We start from the raw sequence: 26,305 nt of genomic DNA on the forward strand, positions 1-26,305 counted from the left end.
CGGCTCGTATACCCTTCTACGTGCTGTGCTCTCAACGTTTACGCCGTGTTGAGACGACAGACAGCCCGAAGACCGTTTCGCTGCGGCCATGTTCGCTTACACTGGCGTTTTGTAGAGTTACGCGAGATCGGACGCACAAGGGTTCGCTGCTAGCCTTACTTCGTATAACATTCCTCTTTGGTACTATCGCATTGATCACTTCGGCATTATCTCTCTTTTCATTTACAGGAGTATTCACTCATGGTCGTTGTCTTCCATAATCATGGCAGCCGCTTTGCTGCCAATCATCATGGCGGGTGCATGAGTGTTCCCGCTCACAATTTCAGGCATCACGGAGGCGTCGGCCACTCGCAGACCCACCACGTTTCCTCGGACCCTGCGTGTAATGCAGTTGCACTGTCACGCATAGCGAAGCTTCATACGCGAGTTGATCTACGATTGAATGACACATCACGAGCCAGTTGGCTGATCATCAAAAAGTAAAAACAGCGCGCACTTCAAAAGTACGCAGAAAGGAAGTATGAGGCACTGGCACTGAATTAACAACTGAAGTTTATTGTTTGGACCCCGCTGTGAATATCCAGCAGGAATCAAAAACACCGAAAGGATAAAATCCTGGTAGATACACAGCACAAGCAGAAAGCAGGAAATGTGGCTATCCAACCCACGACAGGAAACACAACTTGTTTGCTTGCTTCTAAGAACCCCTCATCAGGTTCCCTGTAGCTTCGTGCTACAGACGAATGGATGACAATATTTTTTATATAAGCCTTCCTTCATCTTTGGCAGGAGGTTTGCCGAGAGCATGGTAAATCGCGTGTTGAAAAGTCGAGGGTAGTTGAGGGGCTTTCAAACATCAGAAAAAAGTATCGTTTCATCGTTTTTTTTTCTTTTTTGGTGATGACTTGTCCCTTAAGCAGGACACACAACTTGTCCTTCTATAACTTATCAATCCACAGAATATTATTATGCCTAAATAGTCAATCTCCGAGCTAATTAAATAAATACCGAGAAGTTCAGGCGTCAAACAATTCAGGAAAACGCATTGAAAAAACTGAGAATTTACGTGCTAAAACAACGACACGGCACAACCACAGGAGTTTATTAGGAGTACCCACTGTGGCGTGCCTCATGCACATGCACGCCGTAGCGGGGTACTGCACATTAACTATTATGCCTAAGGGCAAACTTTCGAGAAAAAAAAAACTAGCTGGGGTTCTCTAACGCGCGCCTAAATCTATATACACAGGTGTTTCAGTACCCATAGTGTATATAGATTTAGGCAGACATGTGGTATTGGGCGTCTATCTGAATGCAGCCACCGTGGCGAGAAATGGAACCCGCGTCCTCGAGGGCGGCTGCGCAGTAGTAGAGCCGCTAAGCTACCAAAGAGAGTAATTGGATTTACAAGCAGGTGCCTTCTACATAATGTTTGATAAATACTAAAGGGCTGGTTGGTAAGCCGTAATATTCATTGAGCAGCGCACAAAAGACACATTCCCACAAACATGAGAAATACGCAGACACAAGCGCTAGACTGCAACTCAGCTACAGTCCAGCGCTTGTGTTTGCGTATTCATGTGTGTGCGAATGCGTATTCCGCACGCTGCTTCACCAACATCATCTTCTTATTACATAATTCCTGTCCTCCTCTCCGTAAGCTTAGTGAGGATTGTATTCTAAGCTCGGGTACAGTTAGCTGACCTTAAACATAGCAAGCAGCACATACGACGTAAGACGTGAACAAACGGCGTATCTGTCACTTGCCGTGGCACTTGAACCATTTCAGGCATTTGCGTACGCCATCTAACCGTCTTGCTCACTCACCTGAGGCGTTCGTCCACGACAGCGTCTGAATGCGAACCCACGGGCGCTGAGCAACAGGTGTGCATTCCGGGGTTCCCCAGATAGCGGAACAGGCACTCGATGTACTCAATGCTCCACCTTGGTCCCGCGTCAGCGCAAGGTGGATAGGTCACATCCCAGGGCCTTGCGCCGATACTCTTCATGGCCTTTGTGCTGAGAATGCTATCGATAAAGATCTTTGTGCCTGTGAGTATAAAAGCAGCGCGCTTTCGTTTGAAGCCTTCAGCACATCAAGGAGTCATACGTCTTGTCATATCAAAATTTTATTAAACCAACAGATAATCGAGCCCAGGGAGGCGTACGGGAGATTATTTGTAGTTTTTAACTGTAGTGTAGTAATTATGACATCAATGGAAAGATACTAAAGTGGATGGTAAATCAAGTTGCCGCAGGTAGGGACCGAACCAACAACCTTGGTTTGACGCCTCCGTTTCTCTATCATTTGAGTTTCAGCGGTGGTCGTTTTCCCATCCACTCTATTGGGTATTACTCCGTGTGTAATCCAGGGAGTGTTAGCCAGCGCCCCTGGTAGCCATGTCGGCGATTGTGGAACTCTTTTCGTCAGCTGGCGTGGTGTTTTTACGTGGTGTTTTTTCGGACTGGCAGCTCTCCGATAAACCATCGCATGCTACACCTGGAGTCGCCAAGTGTGCCGAGATGAGCCCTTGATCCATACCGTCTTTCGCTTTGACGCATCATTCATTCTTAAGCCGAAGGTTCTTTTTTTGTGCAAGTTCCCTGGAAATGTGGTCTAGTATGCATACATTTATTTACGCTATTAATTCAAACTACCCCTAAAGGCCGCCAGCATGACGGTATTACATCAGGGGTAATAGAATAAAGGTTTTATAAACAGGAGTAAGGTGCCTCAAGCGGAATTATACTTGACAGCAGAAATAATATTTCACTGTGTGTTTCAATCTGCTCGATTCCATTTTTGCTAGTCGAGTAACGTGATTCTAGCACATAACAGTGCAACTGTAAAAGAAACACTGAAAATAAAAAGAAACGAGTGATATTGTAATGCACGACAGGTAACAAAGGAAAAAAAATACCTGGAAGGATTAAGGTAGGATAACTTTTCAGTGTCACTTGTCCAGCCGTTGAACATGTGTTTCAGCTCGCTCGCATCCGCCCCTGGTTATTTCGAGACACTCAAGTGTGCGCTGGCAATCAGAAAGTGCGCGGGGCACATTTATCGCCATGCACTCTACTATAATTATACATTATTGTCCGTGGTAAGCGCAGCAATATGCTATAGAAGACTTGTAAGCGTGTGCGGTGGAATTCGCATAAACATGACTCTACGAAGACGTGAGAGAGAGATAAGATTCTTTAATGAAATGCCCGGAGAGGTTAGCCTGGTTTGTCGCCTGGCTTGCTACTCCAGGTGTCGGGTGATTATGGTATATACAATGATCACATATACACCATATACACACAAATAGTACATACAGTCACAAACACACATATATACATAACAAGAGTCCTTCACAGGTTTTGGCTGAGCTGAGTGTTCTTCAAAAACGCCAACAGCGCTTTTGTGCTGCGCATCGCACAACTGCTGTCTTGCCACGGGCCGAGAAGGTGCCGCAGCTCCAAGCTCGAGCCGCGTTGCAAATGAAGTGCCTCCTTCAGAATCCGTCGTTCTGCGTCGTAACGGGAACAGTCGCAGAGTACGTGCCTTAGGTCTTCCCGAGTGTTACATGTGGTGCACGTGGGTGAGTCCGACTGCCTGATCTTGTGCTTGAAGTATTTCGTATAGGCAACGTCGAGTCTCAGCCGGTGAATGCAAGTTTCATCTTGTCTGGTTAATCCCTGTGGCATATGAAAGCTACACGTCGGGTCTATTCTGTGCAGCGGTCCGTACTGGTTGTTGGCATCGCTCCATATTGTTCTCTGCAGATTACGCGCGAACGCAGACACCAGAAACGCTGCGTCTTGTCTTGAAAAAGGGATTTCAATTTCCTCAGATGCTGTGTCATGCGCAGCTCTGGCAGCGGAGTCAGCTCGAACATTCCCTTCGATGCCGCAGTGAGCAGGCAGCCACTGCAGCACTACATCGTGGTGTAGTTCATGAGCATTATTGCCTAGGCGCCTGATGTCTAGGACTAGTTGGTCTTGCGTACGTGGAGATTTCAGGGACTGCAGTGCGGCTCGTGAGTCGGAGAATATCACCCAAGAGTCGGGTCTCTGATCTTTAATATATGCAAGCGCCCTCCGCAATGCAGCCAGCTCAGTGGCAGCGGCGGATGTGCGGTGGCTGAGAACGGCTGTGATGGTGACATTCGCCGACGGTATCCACACGCCTATAGCAGATGATCCATCTGTGACAGACCCATCTGTATAAACGTGACGGCGGGTTCTATAGTTGGTGTTGATGTGTTCTAGAGCGAAGTATGTCAACGCCGGCCCAGGTGTGTTTCTCTTGCTCTTGAACCCCGGCACTGTCGTGACTATCGTCCAGGGAGGAAGCTGCCATGGAGGCCCCGTCAATATCGACGGCTTTTCATACGTCGGGGGGAGTAACATTCGCACCTCAGAAATGCTGACTGAAGCAAGTGGGTGATCTTGTACCCTTGCCGCAAAACGCAGACAGACTCGGAGGAACTCTTGCTTCATTAGCAGGGCAGCCGAGAGACGTTTGCTTTCTGTCAAGGTCCCTACTGTCGATGTATTTTTCGGTAAACCTAGGCACACCCTCCAGGCTTTGGCTTGCATGCTCGTGAGCACGAAGACGTGGTATTACAGTGGACGCCTGCTCGTTCTATTGCTTTCAAAAAAAAAGCCTAAAAAATAGGAGAGAATTGATGGAGAACTTTATAAGTAGTAATCACAGGTAATTTTTTATGCGATTGAAACCCGGAACATCGTTTTGTACAAATCTGAGGCTCGTTATCGCTCTATAAACGAAGTTGCAAGGACGCTTGGCCGAACGCGTGTGTATTGCAGTTTCTTTCTTTCTTTCTTTCTTTCTTTCTTTCTTTCTTTCTTTCTTTCTTTCTTTCTTTCTTTCTTTCTTTCTTTCTTTCTTTCTTTCTTTCTTTCTTTCTTTCTCTCTCTCTTTCTTTCTTTCTTTCTTTCTTTCTTTCTTTCTTTCTTTCTTTCTTTCGTTATAAACACTGAAATGAAAGGTTTGGTCATTGGAAGTACACTGTGGAAACTGGAGGACACCGTTTCTTTGTTTCGTTTTGGTACGGCCTTCAATACATCCACGGAAATACATCCATGGAAGCCAGATATCTCTGTGAAGATTCAATTGATTGAATCTTCACAGAAATGTCTGAATTCTTAAATGCTCATTTAAAAAAAAGGACTGCATCTAGAAATAACTGCCGACAATGCACGTTTCGCATTCAGCTGACGCCATTAATGGTGTACGACTGTGAAAACTCCTGTAGACATTCTAAATATTGTTTTCTACAGCAGCGCTGTTATGCACCGGGCTTGCCGTGTGTCGCAGATAGAAAATTACCATCATCTCGAACCGGCACGCTGTCTCTTCGTCCTTTTATTGCGATAGCAATTATATGGACAGTCTCGGCTGGATTTTGCCGTCGCCGTCGCCGTCGCCGCCGTCATGCACCGTATATGTATAAGTATGTATATATATATAAAAGCCCCAAAGAAAAATAATTCTGAAAAATGCTTCCGAAGCGCGGAATCGAACCAGGGACCTCTTGTTCTGCAGCGAGCGGCGCTATCCACTACGCCACGAAACGCTTTTTTTTTTCTTTATTGCCTGCTTTTGACAAGAAACAAACAAAAACAAGAAGAAACGCTATTTACAATACAAACACTGGTTGCGTAAAAAGGGAGAGGGATCGACAGGAAAAAAAAAAGGAAAGGCCATACTGGGACTAATGAGGACGCTCTAAACCTCCTTCATTTGCAAAAGAAGCTCTACACGATCTAACCAATCAGGAACATCTTCAAGAAGTTTTTGTTCTTCAACAAAACGGGTTACGCTTTCTTTGAAGTATTGACGCGCCGGACGGGCGTCCGCATCAGCGTGCCGTATGGCCATCCTGCACTTCCATATGCTGTGGAGTGCAATCAACATTATCAGATCAAAAGGTGTCCCGTCATCACTTTCAACAGAGAGATATCGAATTCCAGGGGGGTCTAAGGGGAAATCTTTTTTGATGGTACGCTGCAGTACGTCCCATAAAAACACAGCGTCCCAGCAGTCGAGGAACATGTGGTCTATTGTTTCTACTTTTCTGCATATTAAGCAATCGGTTCCCCATGGCACAAACATGCCTTTTTCCTCCAGCCAAGGTTTGACAGGAAGTGTACCTGAATGTAGTTGAAAGAAGAATGTTTTCATTCCTGCAGGTACCATCATTCTTTTGACCCTTTTTAGTACATTTCTCCATCGACCCTCAGGGTACATGGTTCTATACAGCGGTACAGGTAGTACAACGTCACAAAGGTCTTTGTACAATTTCTTCCGTGTCACAGTGGAAAGATAATCGAGAGAAAAGCGAGCGGACAAAAAATCACTAGCTAAAACTACTTCTTTTAAAAATCCATGTAAGCTTCCAGGCAAATATTTCGTGGATACAACAATGTTCGGCAACCGTTTGCACAGGCGAAGCTGGCACACAGTGCGCAGAAAAGGGTCCTGTACATTGCGTAAGAACAGAAAGCGATGTCAGAAATGGGGGGCTGGGATTGACACACCTCTACGCCACGAAACGCAGATCCTCCACGTAGCTAACGGCGAGCGTTATATACACACCCTTTAGCGCTGGACGGACTCGGAGACAGCAGGCGATAATAAGCGTTTCTTCATTACCAGCGAGATGGCGCTAGGAGCCCGACGGGCGCATTTAAAAGTCGTTGGCGAGCTCGCTCGCTTCTTATATTTGCGCATGGGAGAAGCTTGCGCTTCCGCTGTCTGCTCGCGCGGTTTTTTCTCCTCTTCTTCTTCACTCTCAGAACACGTGCGCCGATACGTCCGGCGTGGGATGAAATAACTCTGACGGGCGAAAGAAAGAGTACCGAGCGAGAGAAAGAAAGAGAGAAAGAGAAAGAGAAAAATTCTTGGCGAAAAAGTTTCTCGGCGAGGCGACATTCGAATCCGCGTAGCCTAGATGCGAAGGCGAGCGTCCTAACCACTTGGCTATTCAGGCACGCTAGCATAGCATAACCCTAGCCTTGTATAGTATAGTGTAGCAAGGGTGTGGGAAAGGGAAGTGATAATAACGAGGAGGAAAACGAAGATGGGAGAACAAGTACAGAGAGAGAGAGAGAATGAAAGAGATAGAAAGTGAAAGAGAGAAATAGAAATAAAGGGGGGAAAGGAAAAGATAGAAAGACAAGTAATTATACAGAGAGAGAAAGAAATAGAAAGCCATGTTTAGTATAGTACAGCAATGAGTTGCAAAGAGAAAGGTGAGAGGGTGAAAGCCTAGCCTAGCCAGGATCAGCTCTGCTGTGATCCAGCCTTTGGCGACTTAGTTCAAGCTGTGCTCTTCTTTTTTTCTTTATCTCGTATGCGCACGATGCATGCTGCCGTTAATTAGCGTTTGGTAACTCATCCAAGCTAAACTTTCGTGCGTTCTGAGGTAGCTATTTTTGAGCGAATATACTTCAACCGCCGCTCCTCATAATTTCTTCCCCACAGCATGTTTCCGCATCTCAAGGGTGCATCCCCCAGTTTCTTAGTCCTCGCGTGCAAGCCGCATACCTTCAGCAGCAGCTTTGGCATCGTCGGGGTGTTCGAGCATGCGCAGATCGATCTCCGGATAGTCAGTCGGGTCAGACGAACGCAGCGCGATGCGTCCGCGGGACTTTGGCTGGGTGTGGAACACGACCACCCTGAAACCGGGCACGTTGTTTCTGGGTCCAAAAAAGGTGTCGTAAGCCTGCAAATTAAAATCCATCAAGAAAGCGAAAATCAAAGAAGAAAAGGTAAGAGGTTGACGCCGGGCAACAAATTGTACTCCCTCCAGCAATATTTTGCGGGACGCAAAATTTTCGAGAAAGCTGTATTTCCTCTCTGTCTGCGAGCATAGCCTCCAATCAGATGTTTCATTCTGTAGGGGCTTTGATACTTATAAGAATGCCCGATAGCTTAGAAGCGTCATTCATTAACAGAGGAGAAATCAACGCCCGTACACTTTTACTGCTGGGTGTACAGACTAGTTATATTCGGCGGCTTCTACGGTTTAGTCATTCGGTGTATACCGCTGGGCACGTGCTCATTCTTGCGCGAGTGTGCTTTGATTTAGGTGCGTGTTTAGGAACGCCACATGGTCATAATTGAAGGGCCGTAATTATTCGGAAGTTGCACTCTACGGCGCGTTTCATGATTACACCTTATAGTTTTGCAGCGTAAAACCACAGATCTTAGACAAGCCATCCGACCCCGTAGGGGAGGGAGGGGTAAGTGGCCAATAAACAACGCGATCTTAATCCGGGCTGGTACGTCAGCATATATTGTGCAGCTTGAAAACACAGAAACAGAAAACACAGGACGAGCGCTAGTTGTCTCCATCTTCCCATGTTAATTGGACAATAAACCTTGGCATGCCATTACCACGTCACATGCAGAGGTACCAAGGACGAGGCCCCTCCTTTGCAACGAGCGAAAATATTATCGAGATCCGAGTGGATCAATCTTTTTTTTTTTGAATTTTTTGCAGGCACGAAATCGAGCCTTCATGACTACCTCTATGCGAAAGGCGCGCACAGCTCACCTCTGGCAACATGCCCAAGTTGAGCATTTCGACTCTTGCAAGTTGCGTAGCCGGTTGGGACGAAACGATGGCCACTTCAACGTCGGGTGAGTCGAGACCCAGCGCGTACTGGGTGCCAATAAACTGGACAGCCTCAATAGCTGTCGGTATGGAGATGACGCCTGGTGCGGTTACGCAAGCAAAGAAGAAGCAATAAGAAGGGTCTGTGTAGTGCTACCCCATCAGCCTGCCGCAAGCCAAACACAGACAGGGCGAACCAGCTACTACGCAGCATGATTTAAAAAAAAAGGAGGAACGTTCTAACGCGAAGCACACCCAGTGCATATTGTTTCCAGTATACTGTAGTAGACACTACCAATTTTTTCGTTGATGCGGTTCACTTAATTATTCCTAATCATGTTTCTAACTCGACAAGTACTCACCTAATCATTAAAATGTCAATGAATTATATGTATAGCCATGCTCAAATGACATCTAACTGCTCTATTTACAGCAACGTACTAATTACGTGTTCGTTTTTTCCGGCTATAAAGAAAGCCGCCGAAGAAGAAAATAGAAAATAAAAAACACGCTCCCACCTTATGGGGGTGGCAGCGTAGTCTTGACTTGCTTCCTCACAGTGAGCCGGTTTGAGGGCGCTGCTTCCTGATGCGCGCTGCAGTCTAGTCACGTGTCAATTTTCAGATTTCGAGGGGTTTCGTTTAGTAGCCAAAGGAAAGCGAGCACGCAATTAGTACGTTGCTGAAAATAGCGCAGTTATATGTCATTTGAACACGCCTGCATATCCCTCACTGACATTTTAATGATGATGTGAGTATTTGTGGAGTTAGAAACATAATTAGGATTAAATAAATAAACCTCATTAACGTAAACATTAGTAGTGGCTACTACAGTATACTGGGAACAATATGCACTAGATGTGCTTCGCATAACGACGTTCCTCTTTTTTTTAAACCGTGCTGCGTGATAGCTGGGACACATAACCACCTCCATAGAGCATAACAAACTGCACAAAAAAGAAGACAACACGTACACATAATTTTCCAAAGGTTTCGACCCTCCCCACATGACTAGAAACACGCGCGCACGCACACACGCATAGATAGATAGATAGATAGATAGATAGATAGATAGATAGATAGATAGATAGATAGATAGATAGATAGATAGATAGATAGATAGATAGATAGATAGATAGATAGATAGATAGATAGATAGATAGATAGATAGATAGATAGATAGATAGATAGATAGATAGATAGATAGATAGATAGATAGATAGATAGATAGATAGATAGATAGATAGATAGATAGATAGATAGCGCTTCGTGCGTTGCCACAGGAATCGCGATCAGGCGCGGGACATTACCGATGCTCTTCTTTCAGCGGGTCACAGGCAGCCGTGGGAGAAAACCTTAAGGAGAGCAGTCTCTTCGGCAGCATTACATGCATGCTTCACAAGCTTTATGTCGTAGGTAAGCATCTGACTTTTTTAAAAAAAAAGGTCTTCTTCAAGACAACATTTATTGCGCTTGAGGAGGAACTTCTTCTTTCGGCATTAAACGTCGCATTTATCAACCTTAGTAGTTAATAATATTTATGCGCATCACCCGGCATTTCGTGTATTTGCCTCTTTCCTTTTCCCATGAGGTTACAATTTCGAGTAATCTACAAATGAATCTCATCCGTCGGCTTCGCTTCAAACGTGGCCTCACCGCTTCTGGTGGTGTCGTATTGCGCAATGTCTTGCAAGGTGAAGAGTGACACCCCCACCTGCCAGTCGGTTATGACAGGTACAGCCGCCAATAGAAAGGCGTGATCTTGTACGCTGCGCCCTACGGGAAGATCAGCCACCACAGGGATCTGCACAGACAACACATAATAATAAGCCGTCGCAGCGGCGTACAAAGTACAGGGTGATTAATTTAGAGCAGACATATTTCATTTAGCTGTTTTTTTTTTGTTAAAGATTATCCTATTTTAATGCGGTTTGCGGCAAAATATTCAGGAAGGACGACATTTTAATGGCCCTCTCCGTTTTTTTTTTTTTGATGTACAATGCTTAAAAAAATAAATGAGAAATAACAAATGCCGCGACATTCCGCGAAATTCCAGGCAATGAGAGACTGCATACTGCTGAAGTCAGAACAGTTTGACGTTTCGGGTGGTCATTTCAACATGTGCCAATGGGTAAGTGGTAATAAACCTATATAACCTCTGCAAACCTTCGCTAGTTCCGTGTGGCCGGCCGCATGGTAAGTAGACTTTTTAACGTTTTATAGGCGCAAGCCCTTTCTCCTTGTATAGCACTTCGCGGTTTTCGTTATTTCTTATTCATTCTTGCTTATTTGAGTTGCACATCGAACAACGGGACAGGCCATTAGATCTTTATCTTTCTCGAATGTTTTTGCAGCAACCCGCATTAAAATCGGATACTTTGTAACAATAGCCCAATGAAATAGGTGATTTCTAAAATAATCATCTTATATATAATGTACCAATATGTATAAGCAGCGAAATGGGGACTTCTTTGGAACAAACACTCGCCGCGGTAGTGTATTGGTTATGATGCTCGACTGCTCACCCGAAGGGCGAGGGTTCGAATTGCGGCCGCATTTTCGATGGACGCGCAAATGATTGAGGCCCGTGTACTTAGATTTAGAGGCGCGTTAAGGAACTCCAGGGGGTCGAAATTTCCGGAGCCCCCCACTACGGCGTCCCTCATAATCATATTGTGGTTTTGGGACGTTCAACCCGAACAATTATTATCGTTCGGATCAAGAAAAGAAACAGAGGTAAACAAAACAAAATATGAAGCTTTAGTGCAGCTCTCCTGGTTGTGCCGTTTCTGAAAATACTTTGTTATTCTTTCCGCGACAAAAATCGGAGCAAAAAAAAAAACCGTGCTTTACAGGCAAGCTGTATGGTTAAACGAAACCAAGATTCGCCAGTCCTATGAGCTCAAAAACTCCTAGCGTCTATGCATAGGTCGGTAATCACACTCATGAGTCGACTCACTTAGGCTCACTCAGACTCAGTTCGACCGGCGAGTCTGAGTATGAGTGAGTCTGGGTGAGTAATATTCTGACGAGTGTCAGTCCGAGTGAGCCCGACTGAGCAATATTATGTTGAGTCTGAGTCGGAGAAAGCCCTTAGGGCAAAATATCTTTCTTTAGAATGCATATTGATTTATGAAAACTCAAACCTTCATTTTACAAGGCAGATCCCCACGAAATAAATTTTGAAATAACGACATCAGTTTTGTGATAAGCGCCCTCGAACTTTCTGTGGAAATTCAGGTTGTTTCCACATACGTTCCTTCATCAAAACGTCTTTTAAAGACGATAGTCTTTCTTGGGGAACTTAAACGCAGAAATTTTGGTCTGTCTTTCTGTCTGTCTTTCTGTTTGTCGGCACGTCCCTCGATTCAGCCACTCGGCCAAAGTTGAACCACTTGCCCAAGGGCCAGCCATCGTAAACGGCTGACTAGGTTCATACTTGTGTACATTGTTGATCAAAAAGCAAACATTACGCATATCTGAGGCGCAACATCACTAGGTAACTATTAGGTGGTGTGTTCCTTTAATAGAAAATACATACATGCGCAATTCTAGACACCCTAGTTTCTTAAGCTGCGCTGAAAATGCGACTGCACCGAAACTTGGCTTCCTCCGTGCCCTCTGCACGAGCTCATTGTTGTGTTTCGGTTTCGGTTCAGTATTGCACAGTACGAGTGCCATGGGGCGCCGCTCTGGTATTCCGGCTTTACCCAGGCGACGTGAATATAAAAGAGTGTGTGGAGAGTACTCGTTGAGTGCGGACGTTTCTTGTGCTTCGGCGCTTCGCGCCAAACCGCGTGTTCGGGCTGGCTGGCGTCCCCGCCGGTCGCGTTCGTCACCGCCGGTCTTCGCCTGCTGCTGCGCCGGGACTACCAGCCCGCAACACAGCATTCACGTTTCCCGACGTATTGCCAGATGGCGTTCATATCTCACGCAGCGCCTCTTCTATCGTCTTTAGACGACATTTGCAGCGAAGCACGCAGATACGCGGCCAATTTTTTATGCTGTAAGGCTGAAAAATTGCTGAAGCACCAATATATTATGTCCTGAACTTTGAGAACTCGTATCTAAAAGCGTGTGTCATACTCATTATCAAATTAGGTGGGCATGAATTTGGAAGTCAGAGGTTTCAATTCGGAAACTGCAATAAGTGTCGCGAAGAAATTATTTTGAAGATTAAGCAATGACATTTGGTTAATTAGCTAAAAATTAAAATTCGACTTCTCGTCTTAATGCAGCCTGCCCCTGAGCAGGCAAACATTTTGCTCAACAAATGAAAACGTGCTACATGTAGCGTGAGACCTTTTTTTAAATGCGAAGCATTTCTTAGCGAAGTTCTGCGACTTTGAGCGTATCTATCTATCTATCTATCTATCTATCTATCTATCTATCTATCTATCTATCTATCTATCTATCTATCTATCTATCTATCTATCTATCTATCTATCTATCTATCTATCTATCTATCTATCTAGACGCCTACGACTTTGTGCTCTCCTGGCCGTTTCGTTAATCGCATGTATACCAAAATTGGTATAGCATAACATGGCCGTATCACAAACATAAATGACAGGTCATAACGTGAAAATCATGACACGCATCTCATGAAAAGCATTATCGACATTCCACGGCCTTTGGGCTCTTGCGGCCGTTCTGTTAACTTCATATATACCAAAATTGGCACGGCATGACAAGAGTTCATGACGAACATAATGACAGGTCCTAACATGCAAATCATGACACGCATGCCAATTTGCAGCATGATTTGCATGACATGGTCTCGGGTCGCTAGCGGCCATTTAAATGCATGGATATGTACGAAAACTTTTATGACGAGACATTCCTGTATGACGAACATAGCTGACACGTGGTAACACGTAAATCGTGACCTGCATATCATGTACAACATGATTTACATGCCACGCTCATGGTGCACTGGCAGCCGTTTCGCTAGATTGATATACACCAAAATTGATATAGCGCGATGTCACTGCATGAAGGACATGAATAACAGTTGGTAACATGAAAACCATGACATGCCTGTCATGATTTACATGCCAAGCTCATGGTGTATTCGCGGCCGTTTCGCTAGCTTGATATACACCAAAATTGGTATTGCGCGACGCGACTGTACGACGAACGTTAATGAAAGGCCGTAACATGAAAATGATGACATGTATGCCATGACCGACATTATTTACATGCCACGTTCATGGCGCACTCGTGGCCGTTTCGCTAGATTGATAAACGCCAAAATTGGTATTGCGCGATGTGACTGTGTGAGGAACATGAATAACAGGTGGTAACATGGAAACCACTACATGCATGTCATGTATGTTTACATGTCATATTTGCATTTTAGATGCGAAGTATCTTAAGGCGGAGCGCAATCCGGTGGTGGTGGTGTGCGGCGTGACCACCCTTACTGCGCATGCGCATACCCTCTCCACACACCTCCTCTCCACTCACCCTCTCCCCTTCCCCTCTCCACATCCCCCTCTCCACTATGTGACACTGCGTGACGTGACTGTATAACAAACGTAAATGACACCTGGTAACTTGAAAATCATAATATGCATGTCATTTACGGCATGATTTACATGCCATGCTCACAGTGCACTCGCGGCCGTTTCGCTCGCCTGATATACACCAAAACTGTTATCTTGCGATGTGACTGTGTGAGAAACATGAATAACAGGTCGTAACATGAAAACCATGATATGCATGTCACGTATGTCATGATTTACATGTCACGCTCATGGTGCATTCGCTGCCGTTTCGCAAGCTTGATATACACCAAAATTGGTATTGTGCGACGCGACTGTATGACGAACGCAAATGAGAGGTGGTAACATGAAAATCATGACATGCAAGTCGTGTAGGACATGATTTACATTCCACGCGCATGGTGCACTCGCGCCCTTTTCGCTCGCTTAATGTACGTTAAAATTCGTATTGCTCGGTGTGACTGTATGACGAACATAAGTGCCAGGTGGAAACATCAAAACTATGACGTGCATGTCATGTGTGGCATAATTTACATGCCACACTCGTGGTGCGCTCGCGGCCATTTCGCTCGTTTGATATACACCAAAATTGGTATTGCGCGATGTGACTGTATGACGAACATAAATTACATGTCCTAGCATGCGAATCATGGTATATGCATGTCATGTAGGGTATGACTTACATGATACTTTCATGGTGCGCTTCCGGCCGTTGTGTTAACTGGACATATACCAAAAAAGTGTACGGCATGCAAGAGTGCGTGATGAACATAAATGACAGGTCATGCATTGTATACACCAGAATATACTTTTCATAAGCATGGTATATACCAGATTGTGCATGCATGCGTGTACGGCAAACATACGATATATGGTGAACTAGATGCCATGGCATGAATGATTTCATTTGGCTCACAGACCAACAACGCGGTGTGTGCAGCTCTTTGCTTGCTGCTTCGCATTCCATCGAGTCCCACAGTGCGTGGGATCTGCCGGATTTTTTTGTAATTTGTTAACGTCTGCTAACCATTCGAGTATGACACTCCCTTGAACCGTGCCGACTAGTTCTCACTGCTCAGCAACTCACAATGTCATTACCTGCGCCTACATAAAATTGTGTTTTCATCCTAAGGTATCTGGTTATTCTTCATTGGTTAGCTATTCGAAACGTGCATTGACGTGAGAAATCATGCAAGAGCCAACACCTCACTGGCGTAGCTAAGTCCTCAACGCCTTCGTGGTGTGTCGTCAAAAGTGGTGTAAAAAGCCCGACCTGTAGCCGTTCCAAGTCTTCTCTGGGCCCCACACCCGACAGCAAAAGAAGCTGAGCAGATCCCACGGTGCCAGCGGATAGGACCACTTCTCGTGCAGCGGACACGTTCTGCGACGTCCCGTATCTTGTGAACGTCACGCCCACCGCACGGGAGCCTTCGAAGTTGATCTGCGTCCCAGAATGACGTGGCACGTTGCTTCAAATGTTGCTTTAAAAAACTGACTTTAAGAACAGTTCGAAGGACGGGAAAGCAGTAAAAGAACAACATAGACAGAAACGATGTCTAGGACAACAACGTTTATATTTGTCACAGCCATGCAATGTGTACTCGCTCGTTCTAAAACAAAAGAAGTGTTTCAAATAAGCTACGTGCAAAGTTGTTTGCGCGGAGGTCACTGTTTGGACTGTTGGGCTGTCCGTTTCAACAACCTGCCTCAATGGACATTTCTGAGCGTCAAATGTGTGTTTTGCAACTCCACGATCGCTCGAAACTGAATTTATGTGTTCTTTTTCATACAGAACCATAGTAATACCCGCGTCTTAAAGAGAGAGATGGAAATACAAAGAGAGATGATAACAAACATGTCCTGGTTCGCAACAACCACGCATGGTCATTGCTGAGTAATCCTAAATGGGGTGATATAGAAGAGTTGGCCTCTTTAGTTGAGCAGTTATCCCAGAAATCTCAATAAGAATAATCAGAAATAATTAAGCAAAAGAAAGCAAGATCAAGACGACAAGGAAACACCACACACATCAACACAAATCGCTAAGGTAAAAGGGCCCCATCTTGGACGAGTGATAACGCCAGGTAATTTGGGTCAATAGCCTCCTCGCATTGCACTGTTCAGTACTTCACTTTCTGTCCAATAATTAAACACTAACCACTGATGTAAAGCGTTCCATGTGGAGCCTACGAGACAATTTTCTTATTTTTTTTCGTCAGGCGATACGCTAAAAGAACAATGAGGTTCAGCGAGATGCATTCCACGGAACTGCAAAGCTGTGGGCTGTATGTTTGGCCTACTGCTTCATTTCGCGCTGTAAAATAGCGCTTGTGTTGTTCGACAGTCTAGAAAATGAATCTCGCAGACAATTAAAGTCCACTTTAATTAATTTTAATTTGCTTCCTTATTACTAAACTACAGTTAATGACAACAATTATTGGCACCTATGCTTTTCCTGGCCTAATTGTCTGTTGGATTCATCTTGCTGTGTCCAACAAAGAAACGAGCCCCTCGAAAAAAGTTTCCCTTCTATCGTTCGACAATGTACGAGTAATAGAATGTTTCCGTCGCACACACCTTTGTGACTTGGCTGAACAGCGCCACGTCGAGATTGTTCCGCTTTTTCAGCACGGGCTGTATGAACGACTTGCTTGCGCTAACTCGCTCTCCATTCGCAACGTTTGCCTGCAGGCGAGAGCAACCTGCTCACGAGAAAGTGAATGCACGAGAGAAAAAAATGATAGGTCAAACATGTTTAGGAAATATAAGCTATGCATTATTATTTAAATTGAATTGGCTAGTACTGTTCTATTAGAGTTTTGATATCCTTGTACTTTCGTCCCAAGAAGAGGGTCGATCATTCTTGTTATTCAGATCAGACCAGAGAAGTTAATTAAGTGCCCTGTGAATTGGTGGGATGAACCTGCACCCCGCCTAGGCTTCGGTCAAGGCTTGCTGGCTCTTGGCGGCTTCCTCGGCTCGTTGGACGGCCCAGAGTTGGTGCTCTAGGTCCGAGCTGAGCAACGCAGACTTCCAGCGTGTGCGGAGGCTGTCGCTGCTTGAGGCTTCGTCACTGTTGTTGTGTATTATACCAGGACATTCGCATGCTCAACGATAGCTCTACAGTCGCAATGTTATTAATAGGTGTTTCATTCATAGAACAATATTAGTATAAAACTTTATTTGTTGTCTTTGCTTACGTAGCCCCAGCAAAAGGAACCCATTTTTTGCTACAGTGCGGCTGTCCCGGTCGATCACTCTTCGCTGGTCGTTCACAGATGTGGCGGAAACAACGGTTTCCCACTGGGAGGGGGAAGGAGTGAGCATTATAGGTTGGCCATGCCACTTGGGGCATTCCCACGTGGATTGGTACAAGCGTGTGTGTTCTCCATAGAGAGGGCATTGGGCCACGGTTTGGGTAAAAAGTGCGGCGATGTGCAGCACATACACAAAAGCACGTTTTGTCACTTTGCACTGTGAACACCAAAGAATGTACATGGAAGAGCTGTCTCTTTCGCCTTGGTTTACCTGACTGTGTCGCGCCGTTGTAGTCGACAATGGAATAGCCGGACTCCTTGCACGCATTGAGGAAGAGCTCGTTCAAGGGAGTGCTGGCATTTGGGTATCCCACGGGTACCTCGCCGCTTTCTCCGTGGTATTCTGCTCGTTCACAAAAGAATAAAGTTCGGAGAAATGCACTCGTTCATACAAAAGGTACCAGTATTAAATACCCCTCACCGTAGATTCTGAAAACACCTTTCGCTGGTGTGTCTGCAAAGGCGTGTGTCCAAAATGCGTGTACCTTTACGCTGCTTCCAATCAAGAACGTCGAAAACGTGTGCGCGACTCCAGCAAAGGAACGTTTCGTTAAATATGGGCAGCAGGGGCGTAGCCAGAAGTGTTTTACGGGGGGGGGGGGGGGATTCAATTAGCCTTCATGCATACCCGTGCGTGTATGTATACACGTGCAAAATGTAAAAAACAATATGGCCGGGGAAAGTTGGTGGGGGAATCCCCGAACTCCCCCCCTCGCCCCCCCCCCCCTAGCTACGCCATCGGTGTGCAGTGACAAGGTAATATTAAAAAAAGGCGTCTCGAGCAACCGAACGCTATAGTTTCTATGTCGTACAGAAGGCCCCACGAAGCGTACGCATTTTACTTTACAGCCGCTCTTACGTCGCCAGCATTCCACGAAATGTACCATTCTTGTAAAAGAACTTGTTCTTGGGCTAGTTGGTAGATCATTTCCAAAAATAATTACAGCGCAAATACACAGCACATTGACGCACACCCACATACAAACACCAAACACGTACAGTGCTCTTGGTCTGGCGTTTCCATACATACTGCGGAGGCATTGATATCTGCAGTGAATGGGCACAAGTGTGCGATTTGGTCGTTTAACGGTCTCTTCACTTAATACATATATTATGTGGCAGCAATATCTGTAGCAACACCCGTGAGATATGCAGTCTACGTCAAAATTCCGAGTCAATAAAACATCAGCAGTTGGATCCATAGAGTGAAATCTGGAAATTCCGTATTGCTATTTGTTTGAATCAAATAAATTAGAAATGTCAGGCGCTGAAACTGGTGAACATCCTTCCGCCTGTTGTAACCCACTCCCCTCTGTAAAGCTTCGGCGATTGAGGGTAACAAAATAAATAAATAAAAATAAATAAACATACAAGTACCAAGTAGGATATTATTCCGGGACGTAAACAAAATAAATATTAAATTTTCAGTCAACTGCCATCGGCGTATTGCTGGCTCTAAAAAACGAAGAGCCAAGTGATTGTTCAGTTTCCTTATCCACGCATCTTCACGGTGCCACCATAAGCAGGAATTAGGGAGAGAGAGAGAGAAGCAAGCAAACACAGGGACGTTAACCAGACGCACGTCCGGTTTGCTACCCAGCACTGAGGGAAGAGATAAGGGGATGAGACAGAGGAAGAGAAGAGAAGAGGTATGGACCCATTCACGAGCTCACTTCGGGAGAGCACATGCAGTCTACAGGCGATCGCTCAGATTTGTTGACTTCAGGTACTTCGGTAGCGCTTTAGTTGCCTTCTGCGCTCTCGAAGCACATGCCCAAGGTCCTAGAATCTTGTCTACAGAAAATTATCTGGTGTCCAGTTGGTCCAAAGCATCCGGAGCTGGCATCGCTTGGCGTCATAGCGAGCGCAGCTGCACAGGACGTGTTCTATTGTTTCGAGGAAGAGGGCATGATATTATACATCAGTGGGTACCACGACATACCGGTATTACTGGGAATCAATTACCCGACGATGCACGCAGCTCAGCCCACGAAGGAACCAGAATGGTTCCGATCCTTCTATCAAGGACGGATGCGGCAAGACAACTTTATTTTTCAGCTAATTACATTCGCAATAAAATAAAAGCAGGCAGCAGAACGAAGCTGTGATATGAAGCTGTTAATCACCCTTTAATCCCCTTTCCCATCTCATCCCCAAGAGCAGCCAAGAATTGTCCTTGCATTTCATTCATTTATTCATCTTCCAGCTCGAAATCTTACACGCTCGTTTTCGTCATCTATCAAATTCCAAAGGTGTAAACTATATAAACTTGATCCTTCGCTCAAGCTACAGCTATCATCGCGAATTTCCCGCTTCGATGCGACGCTGTTATGCCGACTTTGGTTGGGTGTTCCATTCACAAAGGTGTACTCGTTTCGCATCGGCATGGTGGCCACCTCTACCTGCACCTCCTGCGGAACCGAAGCGGAATTAAGTTCCTACATTAGTTACTTGCTAGCGACATTGTTTTATGTAGCGGCGTCAGTTATGGAGGAGGAAGGGGTGCGCTTGCCCATTCCCCCAGGCCGTGAACCTTAGCAGCCTAAACTACTGGATGGAAAATGTGTCACATGGCCATTACTGCGGCAATAACCTTTAAGTCAATAAACATCCAAATTTTTCATCGTAACACGAATTATTTTCAGTGCTGCTCTCAATGCACTGTTAGCCCACGGCTCTCACCCTATTTCCCTCCCATGCCCCGTGCCGGAAGAATAGGAGCAAGCTACGCCGCGGGTTTCATGCATAATGTAAACTTGTGACAGTGGTATTCGACCACGAAAAGGAAATCCTAAGAGCATGCACTCTAAAAAAGAGTGGTTTGACTCCTTTAGAGTGATGTTTCTACTACGCTGTCTCCCAAGGTCGCTCCTCCCGTCGCAATGACTTTGAGGGGCCGTAGTGCAAGGCGCTCAAGGTCAGTGTAAGTCATTACTTGCCACTTATACTACTATCTCGAAACTTACACGTGAGCTCTCTTTGGAGATCATTATAGTCTTTTTGGTGAGTCGTTGAACCCAAGAGAGAGTTAACGTGTCTCTTTATAGAGAGTCATACACGGGCCAAGTCAGGGCTCAGCGATACTCTTTCTTTCTGAGAGTGAGTGGCTCCGTAGATTTCAAGAGTACTTACCATCTACTGGTTCGGCACGAAAATCCTCAATGTCCTTGAAATGTGGCAGAACATCCTCATATGTCCAACCCGTGGCTCCGTACGTTAGGGCCCAGCGGTCGTAATCGTGGCGATTTCCTCGCACGTACATCATGAAATTTAATACGCTGCTTCCGCCTAGAACTTTGCCTCGCGACAAAGGGCACCACTGTAACAACGCACAGACGTCAAGCTTAGAAAGATCAGTTGGTGCAATAAAGAAATGAGATTCTACGGTCATTTCTTAACCGTGTAGTCCGCGTCTGTGGTTTACGGGTTGTGTGTGTAACTTCAGAAAACATTTGCTGCCCTACAAGTCTCTCCCAGCAGCATTCAAAGCTGTACAACGTCGTGTAGTTCGCAAAGGTTGTAGCGCACGCTGAAAATTGGGCTGCAGAAATATGCAGCTTTTTCATATAATTGTGGACACACTCGCTGTCCTGAAATGAATGACGCCGACAACGCTCTGAAGTATACCCGACTCCTTAATGAAGTTATAAACCCATAACTCATTGCGTAGCCGTGTTATACAGCATTCATTTTTCTAGAGCGCATTTCACATGAGAATGAAATTTGTATTGATTTGAACATGTATACGAATGCGCAGTTCTGCGCATGAATGTTCCACAAAAACATTTCAACCTTTGAAATTCAAGAAAACCAGGTTCTGGCCTGAGGATAAAAGAACGCCTCCTTGACCATAAAGCCTAAAGTACAAATTGTGCTTCACTGAATTTGACAAGTCAAATTTCTTATTCCAGCAAGAAAGGCTTCGCGCAAAGCCCGTAGGAGTGCTTGAGTGATGGAGACTTCCTATGGTGGCTTATTCAGAGAAGAGCTTTTTAACGTGTAGTTACTCGGCTCACTTATACTTCTCATAACGTTTTCTTTTAAATCAAGTGTGAGAAAGGTGGCCGATTTCTTTTTATTGTCGTCGATGTCGAATATAGTTTCTGCATGGCAACGTTAATGAAACCTTCTTGCCACTAGTGCAAACAAGGCTCACCTGTTCGTGGAAAGAAAGGCAGGAGTTCCTCTGCGGCACAGTCCGATAGTCCCAGTCATCATGGCCACCGAGGCTGTAGGCTGCAGTTAGAGGTATCTGTCGCGAGGCGGTTTCCAGCCCGCCAGCTTCCAGCAGTAGCACAGTGGTGTCCGGATTGGCAGACATGCGGTTAGCAACCACGCAGCCAGCAGATCCGCCGCCAACTGCGCGCAGTGATACGTTTCAAGCAGTCAGAAGGGCAAAACCAATGTATAAAGCGAAACGGGGAAAGGGAGCCCATTTATGGGGTGATAGTCAATACTCTCAGTGGAGTGATAACGCACGGAAGTTCTAAATTTTTATCTCCATTGTCACTTTGTCATTCTGCAGGACGATCCATTTCAAGACGACTTATCTCTCTGGAAGTGATTGAGCTTCAGTTTAGTTGTTGTTGTTTCCTTACAGAATTATAGTCAACAATTTTCCGATTACCTGGTACCCAATTACAGCATGTTTCCTGCATATTCTTCGATTATGCGCTTCGCATGCTTACTCAGTAACGGAAAATAAAATTCCTAGAGGTGTATACGGAAATTGAGCAAAGTGTGGTTTTAAAACACACGTCTGCCCAATGCACTATCACACTGCATGCCATATTGTAGTTTGTATAATCAACCACGTTTTTTCACTGAATGTATTAGTGATGGCGTTATTGTATAGTAGTAATTGTAGCCGCAGATTGCTTTCAACGCAAGACACGTGAAATCGATGGCAACAACCATATTGAAACGCAATATATAACGGAAAAGCAAAGCAGGCAACAAGAGGTGCAACACACTGCCTAACGGAGCAATGTGAATTTCCTCATCACGGAGAAAAAAGCTGGTATCTTCCAAAGATCGTGTCGTATTTCAAAGTAATAACAATGAACATCAACACCGCTTTAGAAACATCGGTTTCAGTGCACAGGAAAGCATCCAGTTGTGTGACCTGAGCACACGCTCAACAGTGAAAATGCGTTACTTCACTTATCATTTCAAAACAGCTGTGTACACCACACGCACTCAAAAAACCAAAACTGTGTCATCCACATTCCTTCAACCTTAGTTCACGTAGTTTTTAGTCAGTACAGGTATTGTCAGGAAGCTGGTTAATGTTGCCACGATACCCAATTTTGTATCATAATCTGTGTTACATAGGCGAGGGCACTGGGTGGGGGAGGTGGCAGGGGGCCGCTGCGACGCACCGCACCCCCCCCCCTGAAGGGGATCCCTGCGCACGCCTATGGTTACAGATGTGTTAACCCTTTGCGTTCACAAGTGAGCTGGCGAATGTTTAGCTCATTTGGTCGAACACTTAATTTATATTTGAATATATTATTGCGATAGGAATTATATGGACCGTCGCGGCTGGATTTTGTCGTCGCCGTCATGCACCATATATGTATAAGTATATATATATATATATATATATATATATATATATATATATATATATATATATATATATATATACTATATATATATATATATATATATATACACATATATATACATATATGTATATATCAGCCCCAAAGAAAAATAATTCAGAAAAATGCTTCCCAAGTGCGGAATCGAACCACGGACCTCTTGCTCCGCAGCGAGTGGCGCTAACCACTACGCCACGAAACGCAGATCCTCCTCGTAGCTAACGGCGAGCGTTATATACACACCCTTTACCGCTGGACGGACTCAGAGACGGCAGACGCTTATAAGCGTTTCTTCATTACCAGCGAGATGGCGCTAGGAGCGCGACGGGCGCATTTAAAAGTGGTCGGCGAGCTCGCTCGCTTCTTCTTCTATTTGCGAAGGGAGAACCTTGCCCTTCCGCTGTCTGCTCGCGCAGTTTTCTCGTGGTGAGGGGAAGAGGAATGTTTCAAGCTTTCGCCGTGATGTCCGCGCTCATGTTACGGAGCGTACGAAAGTCACTCGAGCTCAAGGGACACCGCTAAACGAACAAGCAGAAGATGAGCGCGAACTATCAAGTGTCACAGCTCGACACTTGAAGCACGCTAGTTTCCTTCGCTGCTTCGGCCGCCTTTGCAACAGGAGCGCTGTTGGGATCAGCTGGGATCAGGCTTCCCAAAGTGTGGGACTCGTACGTTGACATCGTGTGGTGCAGGTGCGGACGCATATAGGACATCGATCTCGACCATGCTCCTCACCAGGTGTATTTTGTGGCCCCTTCATCTTTTCTGGTGGGCGCAGCGCTGAGACGGCAAGACACCTTATTGGCAGGAGCCGCTGTCATCGCTTCCCGAGTATCTCAGTGCTAGCCGACGCGGGGCTATATAAGCCGAAGACACTTGTACAAACTATTCCCTCTCCCTCTCTCTTGTAAATATGTAAATAAACCTCCGTTCTCTCTCTCCGTTCTCCCTTAGAACACTTCGCGTCTCTGCAGAAGGTGGGCGATGGGTTCGACGACCGGGGCCGGCTATCGATGACGAGAACCGCCGGGCCCGAGTCTTAACAGCCCCCTGCGTGGAACTCGAGTATCCTACCACAGAGCCACGCCACACTCGAAAGTCCTTCGCAAAAAGACCCTATACAGGTGTCATGCCGGGCAAGAAATCACGTTAACAGGTGTCATACAGCGTGGTAGAATAGTAAAATAACAACCAGGCGTCACACATTGCGAATAGCGTAACGAGTGGGTGGGCTTCCCACCCAATGCAAATGGCTCAGCCATAATTCTTCGTCATCAGCCACACGACCTACAAGGTGCACAGAATGTATTACACATTCCCCGCAGTATGATGAATAATAATACTGCCCTACTTCACAATATTATGTCGATTTATCGTGTAGTGGGCACCTCGCAACTGTAGTTGCAGTAGTCGCCCCAAGAGTGTTTACAACGGGCTCTAGAAAGGCCGCTCCTTCAGCTTTCGCTGTGGCTGTGCTGCGTGTTCCGCGCAGACCTCGCGTTTTCTGCTACTGGTGCAGTCTCCGTAGATATGCTTGATAAGACATAGATATATTTGATAATATACTGGAATTCATGCACGCTTCCCACGCTCATTGACTACGCAATCGGTCATGATTGCTTGTACATTCATTTGTGATGATTTACTAAACCGTTACAAATGTCACAGCCCAATAATAACGCATTGTGCTTCTGAACACAAAGTGCGGATCCCGTCAGTTACACCCAATAATGCTCAGTTGTCAGTTCTGTCTGAGCACAGCTTTAGCGCCCGTCCTCAAAAACATGGATTAGTGGATGCTTCTCACGTTAGCGCTGAAATGGTGGCTAGTGTGCCTACTTGTTTCAAGCGTTAGCATAGCTGGAAAATAAGGCAGACGAGTTGTATCGATCACTGTCGCACTCAAAGTGGCTCGAAGTGACTCGAAGGACGCCGATACACACCGTATAAGCTCACTTGTCAGTAAGCTCTAAAATAGCTCTTGGGAGCTTTGCGATATGTCGCTTAAAACGTGTGCGGAATAAGCCATTGCTTGAGTTTCTTTGTTTTATAGGTTGTTGTTGTTTCATGAGTGGGGCGATGAAATTGAAATATAGTGCCCCTCCTCCTCCCTGTGACACCCTCCCTTTGTTGTCGTGTCAGCTACGCAGAGAAGTATGCGCTTATGACAGTGTTGACATGATTACATTCGAAAACTCACGACATTTTGGTGTAGAATGGCTTGTTCATTCATGGGCGCAATTGTTATCACTTCAAGGTCAAGGTAAGAATTGCTCCTCTCTATTCCAGTGAAAAGCATCAGAGCAGTCGTAGCGCACGAAGACTCGCGTGCCGTTCTATGAAGTCATTGATGATACATTCGAGATATCGTTGTAACGTCTACTGAATCTGAGTCAGAGGTCCAATGCTTGCTTTTGAATGTAGCAATAGTGCGACTGGATCTAATATTGATGGCGTTTAGAAATAATTTCTTTATCCGTGTTCCTAGCCATAACACACTCTACTTATAGCGCGTCACTGCCCCACAACACCTCCACTCATCCCGTTCTATCGAAATTGCAACCACGATCGCGTAGGAAGACCGTGCATACAAGTTCCTAGATTGCCTTTTTCGAACCCTCTGTCTGCTCCGAGGAAAACAGACAGCCACTAACAATGTTGCAGTGAGCACTTTGGGGAAGTGAACTCGCTGGAGGCAGACCAGCGATGAAAGCAACACTAATTCGTTATCTCACCGATTACGTAGTCGTACTGTTGGCGCAGCTCCCCTAGCTCGTAATCCCGCAGCACGGGGAGGTCTGTGAAAGGTACGTGCACTATTAGGTTAACGAGCGCAATCAGCAGACCCACAGGGTTTTGGGGCGCAGCGCCTCGGCCGCACAGGGCACAGGCCAGTGCGTCGATGTCACCGCTCATATTCCTACTCCAGTGTTGTTCCCGTGCCTGGACCCTGCAAAGTGACTATGCTAGCGGGCCCAGTATCTCGTTTCTGCTAAACGAAGCCTACACACGCAATTTTTGACGGCAACGGGAAGCGCTTTCGAAATAAGCAGCTGTACGATAGCTATCCGTTTGACATCCGTTCCATAAACACTGCCCTAGCACGAATAATTTTGATCTAGCGCTGTAGCACCAGCTGCTATAAATTATAAAGCGCTCATTTATACTCTAAAAAATAATATTAAATCTCCGCGCGCTCTCTGATTGGTGCGCTCCTCCCCCGGTGCTCTGGTCATGTGACCT

At 45.7% G+C, this 26,305-nt stretch overlaps 1 protein-coding gene across 1 annotated transcript; it reads right to left on the minus strand.

The window, feature by feature from the left end:
- Positions 1-234: 234 nt before the first annotated feature.
- On the minus strand, positions 235-25,978 carry LOC119385772 (glucose dehydrogenase [FAD, quinone]). The gene is made up of 11 exons (XM_037653159.1): positions 25,798-25,978; positions 21,613-21,815; positions 20,589-20,775; positions 17,668-17,799; positions 16,717-16,841; positions 15,413-15,580; positions 10,289-10,436; positions 8,574-8,734; positions 7,562-7,739; positions 1,828-2,050; positions 235-376 (listed from the first exon to the last, which is right to left on the minus strand). Exons 1-11 carry the CDS (start codon positions 25,976-25,978, stop codon positions 235-237), a joined length of 1,848 nt encoding a protein of 615 aa, XP_037509087.1.
- Positions 25,979-26,305: the final 327 nt, after the last annotated feature.

The sequence above is a fragment of the Rhipicephalus sanguineus genome, chromosome 3 (assembly GCF_013339695.2).
Source record: "Rhipicephalus sanguineus isolate Rsan-2018 chromosome 3, BIME_Rsan_1.4, whole genome shotgun sequence".
NCBI classification, from domain to species: Eukaryota; Metazoa; Arthropoda; class Arachnida; order Ixodida; family Ixodidae; genus Rhipicephalus; species Rhipicephalus sanguineus.